Source organism: Mytilus californianus, unplaced genomic scaffold (genome assembly GCF_021869535.1).
Source record: "Mytilus californianus isolate M0D057914Y unplaced genomic scaffold, xbMytCali1.0.p SCAF_3, whole genome shotgun sequence".
NCBI classification, from domain to species: Eukaryota; Metazoa; Mollusca; class Bivalvia; order Mytilida; family Mytilidae; genus Mytilus; species Mytilus californianus.
In genome coordinates, this window is record NW_026262679.1 from 28,370,532 (window position 1) to 28,393,914 (window position 23,383).

At 31.2% G+C, this 23,383-nt stretch overlaps 1 protein-coding gene across 1 annotated transcript in view; it reads left to right on the top strand.

Moving 5' to 3' along the window:
* The window catches only part of LOC127734305 (histone-lysine N-methyltransferase NSD2-like), a 35,887-nt gene extending 15,831 nt beyond the window's left edge, over positions 1–20,056 (top strand). Inside the window, exons 8-20 of the mRNA XM_052244129.1 lie at positions 325–562; positions 1,818–2,018; positions 4,180–4,365; positions 5,775–5,931; positions 6,595–6,723; positions 7,458–7,537; positions 8,132–8,244; positions 8,946–9,215; positions 11,900–12,021; positions 12,858–12,994; positions 13,471–13,577; positions 14,499–14,709; positions 15,644–20,056. Of these exons, the coding sequence (XP_052100089.1) occupies positions 325–562; positions 1,818–2,018; positions 4,180–4,365; positions 5,775–5,931; positions 6,595–6,723; positions 7,458–7,537; positions 8,132–8,244; positions 8,946–9,215; positions 11,900–12,021; positions 12,858–12,994; positions 13,471–13,577; positions 14,499–14,709; positions 15,644–16,056 (2,364 nt within the window). The 3' untranslated portion in view covers positions 16,057–20,056. The remainder of the gene's footprint in view (positions 1–324; positions 563–1,817; positions 2,019–4,179; positions 4,366–5,774; positions 5,932–6,594; positions 6,724–7,457; positions 7,538–8,131; positions 8,245–8,945; positions 9,216–11,899; positions 12,022–12,857; positions 12,995–13,470; positions 13,578–14,498; positions 14,710–15,643) is intronic.
* Positions 20,057–23,383: the final 3,327 nt, after the last annotated feature.

Here is a 23,383-nt window from a genome sequence, read left to right on the forward strand (position 1 = left end):
AGTCAACATAAACATCAGCCAATATGGAAATAAAGTGAAATGGCATATTCCAGTATTAGAAAATGTTTTCCTCGATCTTCCAGGGGAAAATAATAAAATAATAACCCAGCTGTCTATCAAATGACATCATAAGAAAAATTTAAGCTATGCATGGAATAAAACCATTATGCTCTAGAAGCCTAAGCCAATTGTTTTAAACATTGTAAAAATGTAATTGTTCATACTTCATGAAACAAGTTATCTAAACTGGGAGAAAATTAAATTGATAATTTTTATTTTAATAAATATTTCAGTTTAACCCATTCTGTATGTTTTATATTTCAGGAAAATTCCAAGAGTGCTGCTCCTAAACCTACTGATCTAGAAAATGAAGAACCAGAGTTTGAGATTTTGAAATTGGCCTCTTCTGGTCCTCAAAAAGCAGAAAAGATCTGTCAGATATGTGAGAAAGATGGAGATTTGTTAGACTGTACTGGTCCTTGTTTGGGCACCTTCCATGCTAATTGTCTTGGTCTGAAAGAAACAGCTTCTGAAAACTTTAAATGTGACGAATGTACAACAGGTACCAGTATTCCAAATAATTAACATATATTGCATTATATGATATTGTTGATTCTTTGTTTTTGATTGATTGATTGTTGGTTGCTTAATGTCCAGTGGCAAATATTTCATGCATGTTCAGGACGAGAACAAGTTAACAATAAATACAATAGGTAGGTCTTGTAATAGAGGCCATCCGGGATAATGGTCGGGGAAATTTAGACTGCCACTGGAAAATGAGGGTATATTGGATAGGGACAGAAATTTTGACTTGCAACAGGCCACCTACGGACCCCTCAAAGAGTTGTTGCAAGGGATCTTAACGTGCAAAGAGCGTGGCACTCTCTACACGAGGCATCAGATTTAACGTCCCCATTCTGACCGGACGTGGCTGCCCGCACAGCCAAACGGACGCCCAACTTTGGCAAGCGTTTTACTGCCGGTCGGAAGAAGACCGAGTGACCATATTTCTATTCCCCAGTCACCCTTGGGTGATACTTTATTTTGTGGTTTTGCCAAAGTCTGCATATAGAAAATTTGTACTTCGTTGAACATATTAGTTTGTGGTACCCCTATACCCATGAAATCCTCGTCAATGTGTACCCCAGGAATAATAGTGAATCCACAGTATGCAGTTATTATGATATCAAGTATTAAAATATATTTGATGTAAGGATTTTGGAGAAAATATGAGATGTGGTATGATTGCCAATGAGACAACTATCTACCAGAGACCAAATGAAGTGGATGTAAGCAACTATAGGTCACTGTACAGCCTTCAACATTGAGCATCACCCATACTGTAAAGTCGACTATGAAAGGCCAGACGTGACAGAATATGAAACCATTCAAATGAGAAACCTTACAGCCTGAACCACAAATGAAAAACATATAACAGACAGCAACCAACTGCGACCACTGAATGGATCAGACCTTAATATAACTAATCTTTACACTCAAATGACATTCAGAAATTCATATCTTATTTTTCATTTTAGGTATCAGTTATTTATGTTATGAGACTAAAAAGTTGTTTGTTATTGAAAGGGGCTTTTAACTACTATTATATTTTCTGCATTTTGAAAGCTTAGGCAATGCTTCATTGTGATTCAAAATGTGCATGTTAATATAATAAACTTTGACAACCAAATGAAAGAAAAAGTTGTCTACCATGCCTTGAATAGAATAATTGATAACAAAAGAGTTTCTTCAATAGATTTATATTCCTTAAATTGTACAAAGATCATTTGTTGGAAACTGTTTCTTTGTTTTTGCAGGAAATCACAGCTGTTTTAAGTGTAAGAAAGCTGACACAAACACGAAGAAGTGTGGCGTTGTACAATGTGGAAAATTTTACCATGAGGACTGTGTTAAATCTCTTCAGTATGCTAAATGTGAGAATAAAAATTTCACATGTCCACTTCATGCCTGTGAAAGTTGTTGTGCTGAACAAACTAAAAAAGACAAGTCATCTAAAGGTTTGTATAATTTTTCATAAAGATAGATTTACATACACATGTTAGGTCAGTTTCATTCACTGTGTCTTGTCATTCTGGTGAATTATAATTATACATACACATTTAAAATGTAGCACATCAGCCCAGTGTTCTCCCCAGGCCCTTAAAGGACCGCGGGCTTGCGATGTATAATTTCTGAGCGTGGTGCTATCGGTCTTACCTCGATTCTTTTGTGTTTTAATTAAGAGATCATAACTTTATGGTCACAGATAAATATTTTATGGCTTCACTCACCACCCAAGTGCTGACCTGTGACAAGTCGGAAAATACTATGTACACAAACAGTATCGACCCGATAGTTGTAAACAAGCCGGTACAGTTTTTGTACATAATAAAGCTGGCTGATTAACGGATAATTGACAATTATACATTTCTCAATTCTTATATTATAGTATTATCTGTCTCTGACTAAACCATGGCCAAATTATCTTTAATTAAGACATAGTTATTGCATGATAGTCAGGTTTCAAACTATAGTATCTGTCAACCAGTAAATATTATCATCTGTACATATCACATGACCCAGTTAGTTCACGTAGCATATTCAAGTGTATTTACAATTAATTGCAATCTATTCTATTTTATAAATAAAATAAATGACTGTACCTTCAAACTGGATATCTATATCCATAATTAATGAATAACAGAAGTAATCTTGCAAATTTTATCCATAAACACATGTTAAATCTATTTATATCTACTTCCTGTCATTAAGGCAGGAAAAATAGGGAGACTTTGTTGTTGTCATTGAATATGGTTACTTATAGATCTATAGACCTAAAATAAATTTATAGATTTAGGAATTCTTTATAAATGGATCATGACAAATAAAGATTTAGATTTGAGTGCAGTATTAAGTCTGTATATATGTTTGATTATCACCAAAGACAAGAAAGGTTATTATTTACATGAAATCTATGGCAAAATGTTTAAAAATTTATGAAAAATTTCTTTTTATTTAAATTTAAGATAGATACTGGTTCAAATGATAAAACAATATTTGTTCTTGTAAATTTTATATCTCCTTATGACAGGAATCCTTTCACATATTACAACAACTTTCTTTCTAGAAACTAGAAAGTTTTTTAAATTGAACATTTTTGTTCTCTTTTTAATTTATTGATCATGGATTTTATAAAAGATTCAATTATTTTAAATTTAGATGAATATTTTGTAATGAATAATGTTTTATTTATTTTAAAAAAGTATTAAAGTAAACAAACTGTTTTTTTATTTACTTCTTTTTTACCAATAATTTTCTGACTCAATGTCTATACATAATACAGTACCACAGTATTAAAACAAAACAAGAGACATAAAAACTACAGTAACTAGAAATATAGCTAAGCGACGCGACGCAACACAACTGATAGTATGAATCATTTCACCAAGCTGTCCACACACGTTACCCTGGTGCTATCCTAAAATCCTGGGGAGAACACTGTCAGCCAAAGTATTTTCCCGATTAAATGTGCCAATTATTTAGGAATTTACAATTTTGTCTTGATAGATGTAGTATTATGATATGGATTAATTACACAACTCCAGTGACAGATTTTACATGCAAATAAAGTTGTTACTGTGATATGGATCTTGAGCCCTGTTTTGTACATAAATAAATTGACCATGAATTTTTGGTTATTTAACTCGTAAGGTAACTGTCTACAGAAATAAGTTCCCCCTACTAAGATGCATTTTAATGATTCCAAGCCAAGCAGTCTTAGCCCTTACTCCTAAATTCCATGTGCTTGCCTTAGAAACTACAAAAAAATAATTTCAAATACATCGGTTGCATGAGCTTGGTATCAAACACAGGCATCCAACACTCAAGGCTAGCATTCTAACTGGGAACCACCCTTGCAATTTAAAAAAACTGTTACAATGAAATCACTAAGTGTTTCAGCTGGACTATTTTATAACCAAGCATTATTAAGTGCTATTAAATTTTTCCTTTAATTTGTTGTCTAAAACTTTAATTTTTTTCTAATTTGTGTTCGTTAAAAAGAAAATAACAAAAAAAATTTCTAATGTGTGTTTGTTAAAAAGAAAATAACAAAAATGACAGAGAAAAACCAAATACAAAAAGTTAAGATTTGAACTATTTATTTGTTGTTTTTTTCAGGTGCCAGATTATTGCGTTGTGTAAGATGTCCTACAGCATACCATGTAGGAGAATTCTGTATAGGAGCTGGAAGTATAAATTTGCCTGGTTATAATATTGTTTGTCCTAAACATTTCAAACCATCAAAGTCAAATAAGGCTGTACATAGTCATGTAAATGTGTCCTGGTGTTTCTCTTGTAACAATGGTAAGTCTGATAACCACCATACTTAGTAATATAAAAATATGCTGCTGTTTCTAGTGTAATTATTGTAAAACAACCAACATGTTCATCATTGCAATGTGTCCCTTTGTTATACCTTCAGTAATGTTAAATCAAAATGCCAACAATCATCCCAGGGCGTTAAAAATTCCTTTTCCTGTTTCCCGGGGAGAGAATAATATTACATGTGAAGTTGACATTGCAGATCATTGCAGTCTGACAGTAATTTCCCACCTGGAAAATTCGTTTTTCTATCAAAAGAATAAACCTATCTGCTGCTCTTACTTGTTAAGTAAAATTTCAAAATACTTTCTTAAGATCATTCTGAGCTTCTCATTTAATAAGTTACAGTTTTACCGATCTGCAGCAATTTTCCATGTGTGCCTTTTGGTATTTAGACTTTTAGTTCAAATATTCAAAAAGGTTGTATAGAAACGGTTTCAAATATTGAAAGACGCTCTTTGCTTGACGTCCTTGAAAACTCATTGATTGTCAAACACTTTTATATCTTTCCATGTTTTTATTATACCCCCGCTTTAAAAAAGTGGGGTTATACTGTTTTACCTCTGTCTGTCCGTCCGTCCGTCCCATGAATTTTTTTCGTCACATCTTTCTCAGGAACTACATTACAAGGATTTCTGAAATTTGTTGTCGGGGTTCATATGAGTTAGCTATACTGTGTGATGCGTTTTCAGATTCATCACTCAACAACTTCCTGTTTACCTTATACTTTTAGTGGGGCAGGGGTATCATTAGTGAGCAGTAGCTCACAGATTCACTTGTTTTAATTAGGAAATACAGGAATTCATAGTATGAGTTTTAAGTATTGCATTCCAATGCTTTATACAATGCAATGTTTCATTTGTATTTCCCACTGCAAAATGAATACAATTTTTACCCTTCAATACTCACAAGCACTTTGATTCTTATATAATATAAAATTGCACTTGTCAATGCATATTCTGATTAACTGTTAAGTTTTGTATGCCTTCTATCAGGTTGTCATCTTGACTATACACTTACCTTGGTCTATTGTGAATAGAAAATAATACTAAATGGGTTTTACAGGTCATAAACCACCTATCAATTTAAGTTTTATTGATTGGTTACTTGTTGGTTGGTTAACGTCCAATTTAAGTTTTATATCAAAAGTATGTTGAATGTACTTATAACAAAATGTGTCACTCTTTTATCAGAAACTACAAAATAGAATGACTATATTTGGTCAGCAACTCAACAGTGATGAGTTGTAAAGTGTGCGGGCTTTTCAGATCTGACAGACAGCTACTTCCTGTTTTCTGATACTTTGAATTACATGCGGAAGTATGCTTGCCACAACACACGTGCATTCTTGTTTCTATCATATGATATGCTTTATATCTATCATTTCACAGGTGGTTCATTAATCTGTTGTGAGAGTTGTCCAGCAGCTTTCCATGCAGATTGTGTAAAGATTAAATCAACCGAAGGAAGCTTTTATTGTGCTGAGTGTGCTGCTGGGAAAAGACCATTATATGGTGATATTGTATGGGTCAAGTTAGGAACATACAGGTATTCAGTTGTATTTAAAGTAAATAAACTTTCCAAGACTATTTTCTTAAAAATTTAGATTTTTAAAAGTGTAATAAGACAAAAGGAAAAATGAAGTTGATACAGAAGCAGTCAATGGTGCTTGAATTAACCACAGCTTATATTGATGTTTATATTTAAAATTGCTATTGTGTCTTTATAAGTAATGAACAAAATATCCAACATCTTGCAGATGATATGAGACCTGAATGTCTTTTGATAATTATGAGCTACATGTATATGATAAAGTAAGTTTAGGGTAGAAAGGCAACTTCTTTTAAAATTTATGGGGTGATGGCTATTTAAGCCGGAGCAATTCTAGGAAACATTGAAAATTTTATGCATGGCCAGGCAAAAGAAAAAGTCCTTTTCGAATCCCTCCTCCTTAAATGTTTCCAGGACACCCCTTACAGATATGAAAGAAAAGGAGATGAGGGTCGTACGTTGAGGAGAGAGCAATCCAAAAGAGCCAAAAGATGTCTGTCCACAAATGGTCTTCAACAAGCCATATGCCTAGCTGTAAATTGGCATAAGTAGACAAGTTCAGTGTTGAATTAAAGGAGACTACCAAAGTCTGTGATTAGGATTTTAAAAATAAACTTCTGCTTGTTACAACATTAAATGTGCTCAAAATTTCTTTCACAGATGGTGGCCATGTCAAGTCTGTCATCCTGCCAATGTTCCACACAATATACAACACAAAGCTCATGGTGTTGGAGAATTTCCTGTACAGTTTTTTGGTTCTAAAGATTATTACTGGATCCATAAAGGAAGGTAATGTAGCAAAACAGAAAAATCATTTTCAGACGGACTCCGCATTCTTATGCAAGTTCTCCATATACACTGCTTCCACACTTTAGACAAATTAATTTTTCTAAAAAAATTTGCCTTGAAATAGGTGTTAGAAATTTGCTATTAATTGAGCTTTTCAGAACATTTTATTAAGCTACCTGGATTTTTTTTGAAGTGGTCTTATCATGGCATATTTGTCTGTCATAAACAGATTAAGGATGATAACTGAAATTTTCTTTGGAGTAAGAGCTCATTACTAGGTACCATAAACTGTAGGTTAAGTTAAAGTTTCAATCTTTCTGAGATGAAGAGATTAACTAAAGTTCGCTTTGGAGTAGGACTTAATAACTTTTCAATTTACCATGAAATGCATGTCTGAATTGATGTTCCCATTGTAATAATTACTAGTCCCAGAGTCTTGACTTGCCTCAACCTTGTTTAATTATTTCATTGAGGGTTTTACAATTTTGTAACAATTGGAAAACAAAATAATTACCAGATAATAATATTAGGTTACTTGGAAGCCTATTATTATTGAGTCACTAGAAAGGTATTATTACATGAAATTGGTGTTATTCTTGCTCCTCCAAACACACTGTGTTGACTAGTTCAGGCTTTTCTTATTTTTGCTTTTCTACCAGAGATATATGGGGAGGATTTATTGGCTGTGCCAATTTTTACACCTTTTTTCATGTTTTTCACCCATTATCTTGCAGGTGTTTTGCATTCCAAGAAGGTGACAAAGCCTCAAAAGAAAACACAGCAAATAAGCATTTAGCCAAGATATTTAGCAAAGGTAAACAAATAATTGTTTTATCTAGTTGGAATAAAATTGCATATATACTTTAATTTGATCTTTTTCTTTCCTTAGCTAATACATTTCAGACTGGATTGAGCATTCTTATGCAAGTTCTCCAAATACACTGCACATATATATTATACATATTTGATCAATGAAAAATTTCAGATAATATATTACTGACGAATGATGGTGTGCTTTTAATTAGGGTTCAACTTACTTGTCAGTTGAAATTGAAAATTCTCTTATGTGTCTTCTAGATGAAATAACACCAAGGGTGAAATATGGTAACTTTGGTCTTTTGACAGACAGTTAAACCCTTGCCAAAGTGGGGCATCATTTTGGTTATGCAGGATGCATAAAATTGCAGCTATGTCCTGTCTGAATGGAGATGTTAAATTTGATGCCTCTTTTAGAGGGAATTGTTTTCTTACATTTTTGAAAAGTTTCCACCAATTTTTATTGTTTTTCTTATTTTTAACTGTTGGAGTAAAGAAATAGTTGCTGTATGACTTCCAAAGGTGATAAAAAATGCAATTTTTTGGGTCAATAAAAGATTCAATCAGGACTAATGCCATGTTAATGTTTTAGGTGTTTATGAAGCAACAGAGGCATTCAAAGTATGGAAGGCAGTGAAAGCCAACAAAGAACAAGTTGAAAAAGAAAGACAAGACAGAAAACCAGCACCATTTAAATATGTAAAGGTAAAGGTTTATACGTACTTTAGCATTATTTCTGCACACAATTACTTCTTTACAAGGAGGTATAAAAAGGTATTTATTGCACCTTTCGTACAAAATTTACTGTATAAAAACTGATATATATTGGCCTTACTGTAAATTCAGTAGTGAATGTGATAATTTTATTTCAGTTGAAACTCAGTTCAGATTACTCTCACTTTTTTCATGCTAATGATGCATATTTCAATATAACATCTATCAATATAACATTTAGTAAACTTTGTATGATTCAGTTTAATAAATGTACATTCTATTAAACTAATTTTTGCAAGCAATTTTTACGGGACAACTAGAAAAATAGTATGAATATGTTAAGTTGAATTATCAACAAGTTGAAAATTGTGAAATTAAATCTTGGCGAATTTGGCTATAAACACACGATTAGTATCTGTGAAAATGAGATGAATCACAGACTTATTCACAGTATTTTTTAATTAACTGTACAAAGATTAAGGTTTTGATGTCTTTATGCAAATTTGTTGGATCAGAAAATGTATATGAAATGGAAAAAAAATATCTTTAAATGGTAACATAAACTTTATGTCAGAATCACAGAAATCTGTATAATGCAAGACTAACTTTAAATGCCTCAAACTTACAAAATTGTCACACATATGAACGTTTAAGTTCTGTCAAGCTAACTTACCTGCTTTATATCTTTACAGACAAATGTTCCAATAGGCAGTGTACAGATCTACAAAGCTGATTTGACAGAAATTCCTAGGTGTGAGTGTAAGCCAGAACAAGATAATCCTTGTAGTTCTGACACTGATTGTCTCAACAGAATGTTAATGTATGAATGCCATCCAGCTGTTTGCCCAGCCGGAGAGAAATGTCAGAATCAGAGATACCAGAAACGGGAATATCCAGATTCAGAACCTTATAAAGTTCCTAATAAAGGATGGGGACTAAAGACAAATGTTTCTGTTAAAAAGGTAAGGTCTTGCCAAGCATCAGAGGTATTAGATTAACTTGATACTTTTTCAAATGCATACTGATAAATATTTAATCCATCGCAAACTATCACAAATTTAAACATAAATTCTACAATTCCTGATATAATTTTAATCCATGATCATGATTATTTTAATTTGTGATCTCAAATTCAATTTATTATTTTTGGAGGTCCTAAATAGACTTTCGTACCTTTTTGAATGACCATACAGACTAATTATTTTCCTTCAGACTTGATTCAGGTTATTGAGTTGAGTTTACACATTGCTTGTGACACATAAGGATAACTTCTGTCATTTTGCATCGTCTGTCTAGTCACACTTAATGGCCTACTTCGAGCGTTTACCATAGTTTAGTTAAGGTCGAATTAGTGCGCATGTCTAGACAATAAATTGCCAAAATGCATTCCCTGAGTTTAAATTTTCTAAACATGGCGGTGTTGAAAGTTCAGAGTTCGCTAAATAACTCATCATAGATACCAGGATTAAAATTGGCCCAAGAACACAGTTATTTCGTAGTGCATTTCTTTTAGACAATAAAGTCAAATTAAAAAAATCGCACCTGCTCTATCTCAAAACGATTTTTACAGTGTAGTGTACTACTATTGGGACAAATAATATCAAAATTATAGAAAAGTCTACCAGCTCTAACTCAAAATATTGACAATTCTATGTTAAGGAGGTCTAAAATTCAATTTGACAGCTTCAGACATACTAGTTTTTGACCTTTTTTAACTGGACCAAATCACTACTTAACATAAAGATTCAGCACCCAAATTTTATTAACATGTAATTTCATCCCCTTACTTAATATTTCATGCATAAAATATAAAGAAATAAATTTGGAAAGTGTATTAAAAAAATTTGCAAGTTATACACTGTCCACACTAAGGACTATATTTGTAGACAACGAAAATCTAAGAACGATAAGTGTGTCCTCGGACCTAATAGCGTACGCCAGTTGCATATTTCATCTAAAAAAGACTTACATGTATAAGTAACTCTCAAATGAAAAAAGTCAACCGTTTGGTTCTAACATAATGACGTCACCAATGAAATATAGTACAATACGATCAGCCATATTTCTGATGTGGATCACATTATTCAGCCTAAATAATATAGAAATAAGCAACAACATCAGGTAAATGCAGCTGGTTGTGTTTTAGATAATTATATGAATATGTTGGGAGTAAAAAATAAATTTTCAGTTTAAACAAATGGCCTTGCCACAATCGCGGCCATTTTACAAAGTTAATTTTGGTGACCTCTGGATTGACTATATTAACTATAGATAGCACCTAAAGTAGGCCAATATTAGTTCACAACTCCTTGGAAAAGGTTTAACAGAATTCAACCAATCTTTAGGGATCATAGATTTATTCTTATGAGGAAGCTCCGAGCATGCTCGGAGGATGCTCAGAGCTTTTTCAGTAGGCTCTTCTCTGCAGTTTATGTGAAAATAATTATCATGATCCATTAAGATGTCAATCAAATCTACACCACTTCTATAATAAGGAAAGTAGAGCATTATAGAGGAAGCTCAATTAACACCTGTGTAAACATCTAATCTATTCAAATACATTTTGCCTGAAATTTTACAAAACTATAGAATAGATTAGAAATTCTTCAACAGTACTGTGTAATGCTTGGAAAGAAATCTCATGTCTCCACAAAAAGTGAAAGTCTTTAACAAAAAATATACAATTATTATATTTTTAAAATAATCATTTCTTTTTTTATAATAAAAAAATTCTCAAATTTTATAATTAGATGATATGATTTAAATATAGTTTATATTATATAATATGCTACATAAAAGTTATGAAGACACAAACAACAGTCAGGGGGCGATACTAAACAAGTTATTTTTTTTAGTTACTTATATTAATAGGTATTTTTTGTTTTTTTAAATTATTTGATATAATCTCAATTGTTATTTTAAATGTCAAAAGTGGACTAAATGTAGTTTTTAAGAATTTTTTCATCATTTCATTAAGTAAAATTAAGTATTTATCCAACTTGAGATGAGTATAGAGAGATTACTTTAAAAATAATGACAAAAATATTACTTTTATAAATTATTTTATACATCTTCGAAAAACTAAGCGAAAAACTAAGCACAATTATTTAAGGAACATATGTAATTGTTTTTGATAAATATTTCAAATTATAAATAACTTCAAGTCTTAATTAAATCACAAGGTTCCATCCATTTATATTTGTTCATCTCTAAGATTTTGAAAGAAAATGTTATTTTAATAGCCCCAAGAGACCAATCTATGACCAAGAAGTGTGGCATCAGAAAGGCAATTAGTGTTTCAGGAGGATTTAAATAGTTTTATACTGCATGGGGAAAATAACCAGATGTGAAAATTTGTTAAAGCTTGTAAAACCTGTATGAATGGACACCTATAGAAATAATATTAACAGAAGTTACTTATTCATGATATATAAGTAATATTTGAAACAACCTTGTTTTCAATATAACTTGTATAGGTTATTTTGAAAATTACTAGTTTAAGTAATGCCCTTAACTAAACAATGGTATTTTTTTTTATTATTTTGAGTAAGCAGTTTATGTACATCTTCCTAAGAATACTTACACATCTTACCTTTATATCCTTTTACTGCTGCAGAATATGTTAATTTACCGTTTACAATTTCAGGGACAGTTTGTTAATGAATATGTTGGTGATTTAATTGACGAAGACGAGGTTAAAAAGAGAATAAAACAAGCACATGATGATAATGTGATGAATTTCTACATGTTAACATTAGATAATAAAAGGTTTGTTTCTCAATATTACTGTAAATTCAGAAATTACTGCGATGTTTTTATTAATGCGAATGGGTGAGTATCGCAAAAATAAAAACTCGCATTCTCATATATGATACATGTACATATCGGTATGCAGCTTTTCCTGAAATTGCAAAAATTAATCTCTCATTTTTGTCCATTCATTAAAAATCACAAAAATAAATGCACACAATAATATCTGAATTTACAGTACATAAAACATTAACATTTGGCAATACATGGTAAAAAAGAATGATATAAATGTTAAGGAGATTGAGGAAAAAAGTATACCTGAGTGAATTACAATTGGTTGCCATCTTTGTTAGCTTTGAAATATCGGTCTAGCTTTATGTTTAATTTTCCTTGTTGAATTTGTTCACATCTTTTTATACCAATTATATGCTGGTCATTTTGAAAAGACACTTTGTCTATTGTTGAAGACTAATTTTACCTCTAGATGTCTTTCTTTTTTTGTGTTCCTTGGGTGCTGACATATTTCTGTATTTTAATATTATATAACAAGAGGTTGATTACTTCTGAATGTTAATTTTAGTTGTCATGCGATAAAATATAAAGGCAATTTCTTATTGCTTTGCTATGCACTTTTGATTGCCCAAACCGTATACTTTCTTATTTTCTCTATTTAAATTGTAATATAATTTGTGATTAATTGAGATTGCCAGTAAGAGAAATATATGTACACAAAAAAATGTATCAAGCTTGGGAAATCTTGCCTAATGGTCATGGTTCAACAGGATTAGATATCTTTCAAAAATAATTTAACAGAAATTCAGTTTACTCATCTAATAAAAAATTTTAAATTACAGAATAATAGATGCTGGACCTAAAGGAAACTTGTCCCGGTTTATGAACCATAGTTGTCAACCTAACTGTGAGACACAGAAATGGACTGTAAATGGTGATGTCCGTGTGGGTCTGTTTGCACTGCATGATATTCCAGCAGGTAAACCATTGTCATAACACATCTATCTGTCACAATATTCAAATTCAAATTTAAAAGTATTGAAGATTTTTCAGAAATTCATATGTAGACTAGTGACTTCTTAAGAATTTTTTGTAATGATATATTTCTTTTTTTTTATTCATTATTGTAACAAGGAAAGTGGGACATTTCTTTATTACATGTAACTACAGAGGGAGAGATCAATTAGTCATGTAATAATCAACTGATTTCTACCAAAGTGTTTTTAAATTTTTTATAATTTAATTTTGCCAAAATAATGTGATTATTAAAGGGACAGTTGTTTATGTAATCATTGTTTGATTGATAATTTTTCATATGCATACTGATGAGGAAAATCAGCATCAAATAAATAGAAAATTAGTCTGGCCTTTAATTACTAGTTTGGCATTTTGAACATGTAATAATGAAATATTAGTTACCTTTGTAGTTATTGACTTGGATTTGTTTTTTTACAGGATCAGAGTTGACATTTAATTACAACTTTGAATGTTTGGGAAATGACAAAACAAGTTGTTCATGTGGTGCTGCTAACTGTAGTGGATTCCTGGGTGTTAGACCAAAGGTAAAACATGCTTTACACTTTTGTATATGTATCACCTGTTCATATTTCTTAAAATTAATGACTCTCTGCTCAATATCAATGTGCCAAGTCTCATTATCCTCTTTATAATATTAAACATTGAATGACTTCCGAAACTATTGTATTCCAAGTATGAATGTTTATTTTTTCACAGAATATAATGTTAAACTGAATTCTTTAGTTCAGTTCATTGTGTACCATACTAGCAATTGTCATTAAACCTTATTTTGACCATTAACCACAGTGGCATATTCAGATTATTCTTTATGTCCATTAAGTCCGATAGAGATTTTAAACTTTGCAAAACGTTTTACATGTTTTATTTGAAGACTCGAAGCATCGCAATGAATTGGCATTTCCAAAGGTAAAATGGAGACCCTTCAAAATCTGAAAATTTTAAAATGCAAAATTACTTAGTTTTACTTGGTCTAAATCAAGTACAATTATTTGAAACATTTTACAATAACTTTTTACAGTACAGTCATAATTACTAATTGAAAGAAAAACCTGCCAAGAGAGCTTCGAGTCAAACCACAGACTTAAAAAATTTGGTATTTGCTGCTTTTTAACTAAATGCAACTTTTAGTAGTAAGAGAAAAGACTGGTTGGCCTAGAGACAGAATAATGTGTCCAGTAGGGTGACATGTCTTCCTGCAGACTTTTACATTATGAACTAGCATGTTAAAAATCTGGCTGAGCATGTCAGTCGCAAGCAAAAGTTCATTTTTATATCACAGATAACACGTTTTTGTCCTAAATGAGCATTTAACTTGCCACTTGACATTTGATAGCAATCCAATATCATTTTTGCTTGAAATAAGGTTGAAAAGTAGGAGTGACATTATGAAGTTTGTAAATATTAAGTTTTATTAGTTCAGAAGTATTTGTTTTCTTTTTTGACAGACTGCAGCTGCAGCAGCTCAAGAGAAAAAAGCAAAAGAAGCAAAAAGTAAAGATAAAAAGAAACGGAAAAAAAGAAAAACTGAAGTCAAGAAAAGCCATGAGGATGAGTGTTTCAGATGTGGTGAGGGAGGGGAGTTAATCATGTGTGACAAAAATGGATGTCCAAAAGCTTATCATTTAACTTGTCTTAAGCTGAGCAAACCTCCACATGGTAGGTAAAAGAGATATTGTTGTATTTAATACAGTAACTATAACAACTAAAATCATGATATTAGTGTTATTAAGGTTAAAGGGCTTCTACTTGTATTTCAAACTTATTAACAGGAAAAAGGAAAGAAGGTGAACCGTATTACAAGTTGGATCCAAATCACCTGTAAGATAGACCAGCAAATTTTACTGTGGACTACTAAAACCATATCATAGACACTATATAAATTGACATCCAATGAAATAAAATTAAGAGACATTATTATAATGAATTATTTAAAGTTTGCCCTGATTATAATCTTTACAAAATATTCTTACAATGATTTTGTTCTATGATAAGAAGCCCGCTTTTAATGTGTTGTTCCAGAGTTATGAATCTTATTAATAATTGTTAAATGAATGACAGTAATGTGCATTACAATTAAAAGTGTCATCTCATATCAGTCTAGTACAAAACAGGGTATATTCATATAACATTAACATGATATTGTCCTAAATAGGCATGGAATTTTGTTGTAATAATCAATGGTGGCGATTTAAAAAAGAGAGGCGAAAGATACCAAAGGGATATTCAAACTCATAAGTCGAAAAACAGACTGACAATGCCATGGTGAAAAACAAAAAACAACAGTACTCAAAACACAACATAGAAACTAAAGATGGAGCACCTAAAAATGGAGGGTGGTATCAGGTGCTCCAGAAGGGTAAGCAGATCCTGCTCATGTAAGTAAAAACCCGGTGATAAGTCTTAATTCGGAAGGTCACATTCGAGAAAAAGAGGATGGGGTTGTGGTTCCAACAATTGGAACATATACCTCATCATCTGTGAAACAGATAATTCATAATGATCAACCAACTCTTGATGGTGTCTGGCATTATTGTGATTGAGTTTATATATAGAATAGCCATCATCTATTTGTGTATTTTGTTTATTACAGGAAAATGGGATTGTCCCTGGCATCATTGTGACGAATGTGGTAAACCTGCCACTAAGAAATGTGCCCTTTGTCCTAACTCATTCTGTTCAGTACATGAAGAAACCAATATCAGGGAAGTACAAGGTTTCCTTATTTGTACTGACCATGAAGATTCCGAGGCAAATGATCTCTACATATCTGATCAGGAAGAACGAGCCTCAAGCAGCACAAGATCTTCAGTGTCATCAGACGTTGCCTCTGAAGATGATTCCAAACCAGTTGAGAAAAAGAAGGCAAGTAACGGCAAAAGAGGCAGAAAGAGTGGCAGTAAATCTCAGGGTACAGACGATCCATTGGCCGTAGCCCCAATGTTTGATGACAGCGATGACGATGGATTCTCAGGACTTGTTATAGACATACCCAGTATCCCATAAGGCATCTTGTATTCACTTGTAAAAAACAGTTTCATTGCATGAATTCATTATACTTGAATTGTTCACTAACAAATAACAAATTTGAGGAGAACTTGTTAACTTTGTTTTGTAAATATCTTAATATTATTCGTTATATTCATCCTGTTACAATATTTGTCGTATTCTCTTTGTTAATTTTCAAGTTGACAATAGATTTAAAGTATTCCAATGAATCAGATAAGCACAGTATTGTTGTTTCTCATTCAAGAAGTTAATTCAACAACTGTTCAGTTAATTCTACACCTGTTCATGTGTTTCCTGAAAAAACATAATGTAAATACCTAAAATGACCTCAGATTTACTCAACAATCTTATATAATTTGTATATTTTGATCAAATGTTTCTGTACCTTCATTGGACATATTTCACATTAAAATGTCCAATATTCTAGGTTTAACATGGTAGGGATACCTCAAAATTTCTACAATACCTATGAAGTTTCATCTACATAAGTTTTGATAACTCATCCTCATGCCTGTTAGTTTACAATTTTCAAATGTGTTTATTAAATGTCAACTTTCAAAATTTATATCTTTATAATAAATTGTTTAAGAAAAACATTATTGGCATATTTATACAGTAGGCATTTTAAATTTTATGGGATAATTTTTAGAAAGAAAGGAAAACTTTTCAATATTTTTGTATGAATGCTTCAGCTATAAATATCTTGAAGAGTTCTTTGATGGGATGGGAGTGACTCATTTATCCAATAATTTTTGTTGAAATTTTTATGATGAAAAATGACTTTCATGTAAATAAAACAAAATTGAATGGAAAAAACTGGAGAAATATGTAGAACTTGGGTTAGTTCTAAGATTTCAATATTTTCCCCCTCTTTTGTTTTTGGCAAAGAAAAGATGGATTGTGAAAATTAATTATTTGGGACTTTTTGTGTATGTGGTTGAACCATGAATCCATATTCATGCTTTTATTTTCTTTGACAAATAGGAGGGTTAGATTCAATTAAGCTTTTATAAAAATATTCAAAAGTGAAAATATTTAAATCAAGTTCAGTTCAATCAGAATTATTTGTACATTAAATATAACAGAAAAAAAGCTATTGTTTAAATTTTAGGGAACGCAAAGTGTACAGAATTTGATTTGTTTGAAAAATGTGTGGAAGAAGTTTATAAGGATTGTTCTAATTTGTTTATTCAATTTATTATTGTCAACTGATAATTACTATTGAACATATTTAATATGATATTACCAGTGTTTCCACCCAGCATTCATGCTATGGTACCTGAATTAAAAATTTGAAATTAAAAAAAATTGTTAGAATTATGCAGAAGTGGGATGAAATTGTTAACATTTTATTGTTATATTTGAACACATTATTTGAGTGTCTTGCAAGTTTTAAAAGTTGATATTTATGGTAGTAAAATGTTGGCATTTTGTGATATGTTCAGGATTATTATCAGGTTGCATATATTTTCTTAGTCTCACTCTTAATGATGAATACTATTAATAATAATAACTTTATCAGCTCAAATAACACCCTTAAGAGGATCAAAATTGAGGGAACAGGGAAGGGGTGGGGTATATAGAAATCCCCCTGTCCATCCATCTTTTACAGGTGCCTTGTCATCAACTCCTCAAAAACATCTGGACAGATAATGATGAAACTTTACACAATAGTAAAGTGTAACATGTGAATAAAGGAAAGTAATCCTAGTTCAACATGTTAAAGGGAAGATAATCAATTTACTTACTTCAATATACTTATAGTATTGCGGGGCAAGGGTATCCTTTTGTGAGTTTAATCGCAGTTTTAGTTTTGAAAGGAATAAACAATGAAAAATCATGATATAAACAAAATATTTTTTTGTAAGCCACAAATTATTTGTGGAAAATTCATGGAAAATTAATTCCCAACTTTGACTGAATTGTTTTTAATACGAAGGGAACAGAAGGAATCTTTTTCCAAAGAAATCCATTGTCTATGTACCACGAAGAACAAATATTGAATTTTTGAATTTAGCAGTCTGTGAAAAAACTTATATGTATTTGCTCTAAATCTCGTTTCAAGAAAATACTTCCATATGTTTAACAAATTTTTTCTAAATTTTCAATGGCTCAAACCAATTTTTACAAGTCACTTGACTATTGCTATGTTTTTGGCACAGAATGAGATCGGAAAAGATAAAGGCAGATAATAAACTGTTTTTGTTGCAAGTACAAATAAAAAGGAATTAGAATTTTATCATATCGTGATATTTTTCTATTTTTTCAGTCAATTAATTTAATGAAATGCGATGTACTTGAATGAAAGATTTAAAGAAAATTCTGTGCAATCATGTGAAACTTGTGTGTCACACTCAAATTTTTTTTGAAAATCATGTGTAGAGAACAGATTTTTTTTTTATTTGGTGAGTAATTAAAAGCTATAAGTTCAATAATTAAAATGAATAGTTCCCATTCTAAATAATACCTTGTTAAAGTTATTGTATGTAAAAGTATTCATGAGCTAGTTATATAGTGTGTAAATAGACGATTGTATTTTATTGTGTTAATTCTCAAATTGTTTTATTCTAAATTTTATTTAACACAAAAATGTTAGAATTGTATTTTAGTGTGGTGGAATATTTATGACATAAAATTCTTTCAGAGGTTTTTTAACTGATATTTTATTGTACATTATTGGTGTCAAAGTTGATTTTTAATATCTTAACATTGCTTTAGTTCTACTCTATAAATATTGTAATTATATTTAAAAATACAGGTGTTGAAACATAAAAGTGTATATTAATCTTTCTGTTATGCAAGTCAAATTCCACATAAACTTCTCCCATTCTAAGTTCTTTTGGCTTTCTTATCGAGTAATAGATATATTGAATGAAAATTTACAGAGTTCGCGAAATGTGGTGGTCCGAAGGATTTGACCACCAAAATTTTGCAAAGGACTGACACAATCTTGGTATTTGCAATAAAAATAATAATAAGGACCAGCAGATTTTCTCCAAGGATCACCAGGGGAAAAAGATTTTGCTAACTCCTAATTTATAAGGGGAAGGGGACTCTTTAGCTATAAAATGGTTTTAAGAGAAAATATGAATTATTAGCATTTTTTAATTCAAAAAAAAATATGAACAAACTGATTAAAAATTTAAATTACATATAATAGTAATTTAATGCAGACTTCAAATTAGGAAAGTTTATGTACAAACTTTAAAACTAGATATGTCCTCTTTTATAGTTAGTCAGTATTTATATCGATATTGATTCAGGGCTTGTTTCATTTATAAAATAGTATGTGAAAAGGTAGAAAGGCTTCCAAAATCCTCCTCTCCACAACCATTATTGTTTGCATACATCAAATGGAAATACAACCATAAATGACCAATGATCAAAATTAAAAAAAAATAAAACTTCCATTTCCACCCCCTCACAATTATTTTAACAGAATACCCCTTTATAAAGCAGTTGTACAGTTATGTGAATCATGTACACACCAAGGAAGTAAAACATCATAATAAATTACAAAGTCAAACTATTGTTCATAAGTCTGAAGTAAATGATCTCATGTATAGGTTACACAATAATAGAAAATTCATTTGAAAACACGTCCGGGAAAAAAGTTTTTTTGTTCGTGACAGAATACGTAAGAATTAGAGCTCAGTAATTGTATGATTATATAGGTAAATAGACTGTACTACTAATTTTGTTTGAAAAATTTACAGGAGTTCAGAGGATGGGGTAAGAGTTTATACTAGATTTTGGCAGGCAAAATTCAACAAATAAAATGTTATGTACAAAGTTTTTGTAATATAATAGTAAAATGGGAGAACCATTACAATATAAATTCTTAGGTAAAACAAAAGTAAAACTAGATCATTATATATTTATAGGTTAACATTGATTTCATCATTATTCTGGAGTACATAATTTTTCATGGAATTGTTCATACATTATTTGTAAAGTGTTATTATGTAAATTGTGAAATTAAAGCTTCTGGTAGATATTCTTCTTTATTTACTGCTTGTTGACAGCAATGCTTACTCATTTGTAACACATTTACAGGGAAATATATAAGATAAGATGTGATTGATTGCCAATTGTACTATCCACCAAAGTGCAAATGATGTTTTTGTCGAGCCTGCAAAATTTATTTCGCAAAAGCGAGACATAGTGATCCTAGATTCTGTCGTCTGTGTCATCAACATTCAGGCGGGTAGCTATGTTCAGGTAAAAATGCTCGGGCATGCACATGAATTTTAGAGAAAAAAATATTTTAATCTAAATAAACTAAAAGAACTTGTAAAAAGTACATGACTCTTTCGTCAATGATTTGTTATTGAAGATAAAAGTGATGAAATTTCCTTTTTAATCAAATGTGAATTTTACTCAGTTTCCTATTGTTTAAAGCAATTCATTATCTGCTGAGATACGATATGTGGATTGCATTTTTGGTCGAGCATGCAACTTTTATGTCGCAAAAGCGAGACATATTGATCCTAGATAAAGCTAGTGTTGGCGTCGTCAACATTTTAAAGTTTAGTCTGTGGTTAAAGATTTTTTGAAACATCAAAAACTATTCCAAACCTTCATGTAATTTTATGAAATTTGGACAGAAGCTTTTTTATGACCAAAAGACAGTATCAAGGGCTATATTTTGAAATAATCATTTTTTTTATGCACCCGTCATAGTGGAGGGGGCATTAAGTTTTACCCATGTCCGTCTGTAAGTCCATCTGTCCGTACATCCCAAAATTGGTTTCTGTTCTCTAACTTTAGTTTGCCTCAACCAAATACTATGAAACTTATTCACAATGCTTATTACCACTAAACAGATCAAGTTTGAATTTGGGTGGCGTCACTTTTACTGTTCTAGAGTTATGCCCCTTTACAAATAAAAAAAAAAATTGCTGAATTTTTTGATTCCGTTCTATAACTGTAGTTTGCCTCAACCAAATGTTGTGTATCTTATACACAATGCTTATTAGCATGCCTCAACCAAATGTTATGTGTCTTATACACAATGCTTATTAGCACAAAACACAGATCCCGTTTCAATTTTGGTGGCGTCACTTTTACCGTTCTAGATTTATGCCCCTTTACAAATGGAAAAAAATGGTGATTTTTTTGTTTCCATTCTCCAACTTTAGTTTGCCTGAACCAAATATTATGCAACTTATACACAATGCTTATTACCACAAAACACAGATCAAGTTTGAATGAAAAAATTGCTGAATTTTTTCGTTTCCATTCTCTTAACTTGAGTTTGCCTCAATCAGGTACAAATTTGGGTAGCTTCACTTAAACTGTTCTTTAGTTATGTCCCTTTATAAAGTTCTATGCAAGCGGGGGTATCATCTGTGTCCCATGGACACATTCCCCATTTATTTACTGATATTATTATAAATGGACTTAGTTTCTTTACAGTTAATATTTAGATACAGTCTAAGGTAACAGTTTTTCGGTCATCAATAACTTTTGTCAATTTGAAACCTTTAAGACATTTTACTGAAGTTGGATAGAAGCTTTTTATGACCAAAAGACAGTATTATGAGCAAAGTTTCGAAATATTTATTTTCATTTTACTGATAAATTGACTTAGTTTTTTTTACAGTTGATATTTCGATATAGTCTAAGGTTAAAGTTTTTCAGCCCTCAGTAACTTTGTCAAACCTTCATGAAATTTTACGTAAGTTGGACAGAAGCTTTTTTAATGATCAAAAGACAGTATCCAGAGCATAATGAAAATACATTTTTGATTCAGCCATGCTGGATCTATGCGATCACTCTGCTTTTGGAGATGGTGCAGAATACTAAGTTGAAGACATTTTCATGAAACTAATTATGTGTTTTATGACTCGCAGAAACTTCTACACCATTTTAATCATCAATTGCCAACTTTTGACATGTTATTTGCCCTTAAATTAAGAAAAGATTGGTCTAACAACCCTTTTATTTTAGATATACACTTGCATATAGTTCCTTTGTTAATCAAAATTTATAATTATTTACTATTTATGAATTAATTTGAAAAAGTATTTGTACATCAATTGAATTGGTTGATAATAATTTTGAAAGTATTATATTAGTATCTTATGCTTGTGTAAGTTCTTGTTCAATGAAATTTGGGTCAACATGTGTATATATATATCTAAGTTGATTCCAACACTTTTTAGCTCACCTGGCCCAAAGGGCCAAGTGAGCTTTTCTCATCACTTGGCGTCCGTCGTCCGTAAACTTTTACAAAAATCTTCTCCTCTGAAACTACTGGGCCAAATTTAACCAAACTTGGCCAATATCATCATTAGGGTATCTAGTTTAAAAAATGTGTCCGGTGACCCGGCCAACTAACCAAGATGGCCGCCATGGCTAAAAATAGAACATAGGGATAAAATGTAGATTTTGGCTTATATCTCTGAAACCAAAGCATTGAGAGCAAATCTGACAAGGGTAAAAATGTTTATTAGCTCAAGATCTATCTGCCCTGAAATTTTCAGATGAATCGAACAACCCGTTGTTAGGTTGCTGCCCCTGAATTAGTAATTTTAAGGAAATTTTGCCTTATTTGGTTATTATCTTGAATATTATTATAGATAGAGATAAACTGTAAACAGCAATAATGTTCAGCAAAGTAAGTTCTACAAATAAGTCAGCATGACCAAAATGGTCAGTTGACCCCTTAAGGAGTTATTGCTCTTTTATAGTCAATTTTTCGTAAATTTTTGTAATCTTTTACAAAAATCTTCTCTGAAACTACTAAGATGAATTTAATTAAAGTTGTAAACAATCATCATTAGGGTATGTAGTTTAAAAATTGTGTTTGATGACCCCGCCCTCAAACCAAGATGGCCGACATGGCTAATAATAGTACATAGGGTAAAATGCAGTTTTTGGCTCATATATCTAAACCCAAAGCATTTCTAGCAAATCTTTCAAAAACAAAATTGTTCATTAGGTCAAGATCTATCTGCCCTTAAATTTTCAGACCATTCAGGCAACCCGGTTGGGTTGCTGCCCCTGAATTGGTAATTTTTAGAAATTTTTTCAGCTTTTGGTTATTATCTTGAATATTATTATAGATAGAGATAAACTGTAAAGAGCAATAATGTACAGCAAAGTAAGACCTACAAATAAGTCACATGACCAAAATGGTCAATTGACCCCTTAAGGAGTTATTGCCCTTTATAATAAATTTTTAACAATTTTCATAAATTTTGTAAATTTTTACAAAATAATTTCCACTGAAACTACAGGGCCAAGTTCATTATAGATAGAGATAATTGTAAGCATCAAGAATGTTCAGTAAAGTAAGATCTACAAACACATCACCATC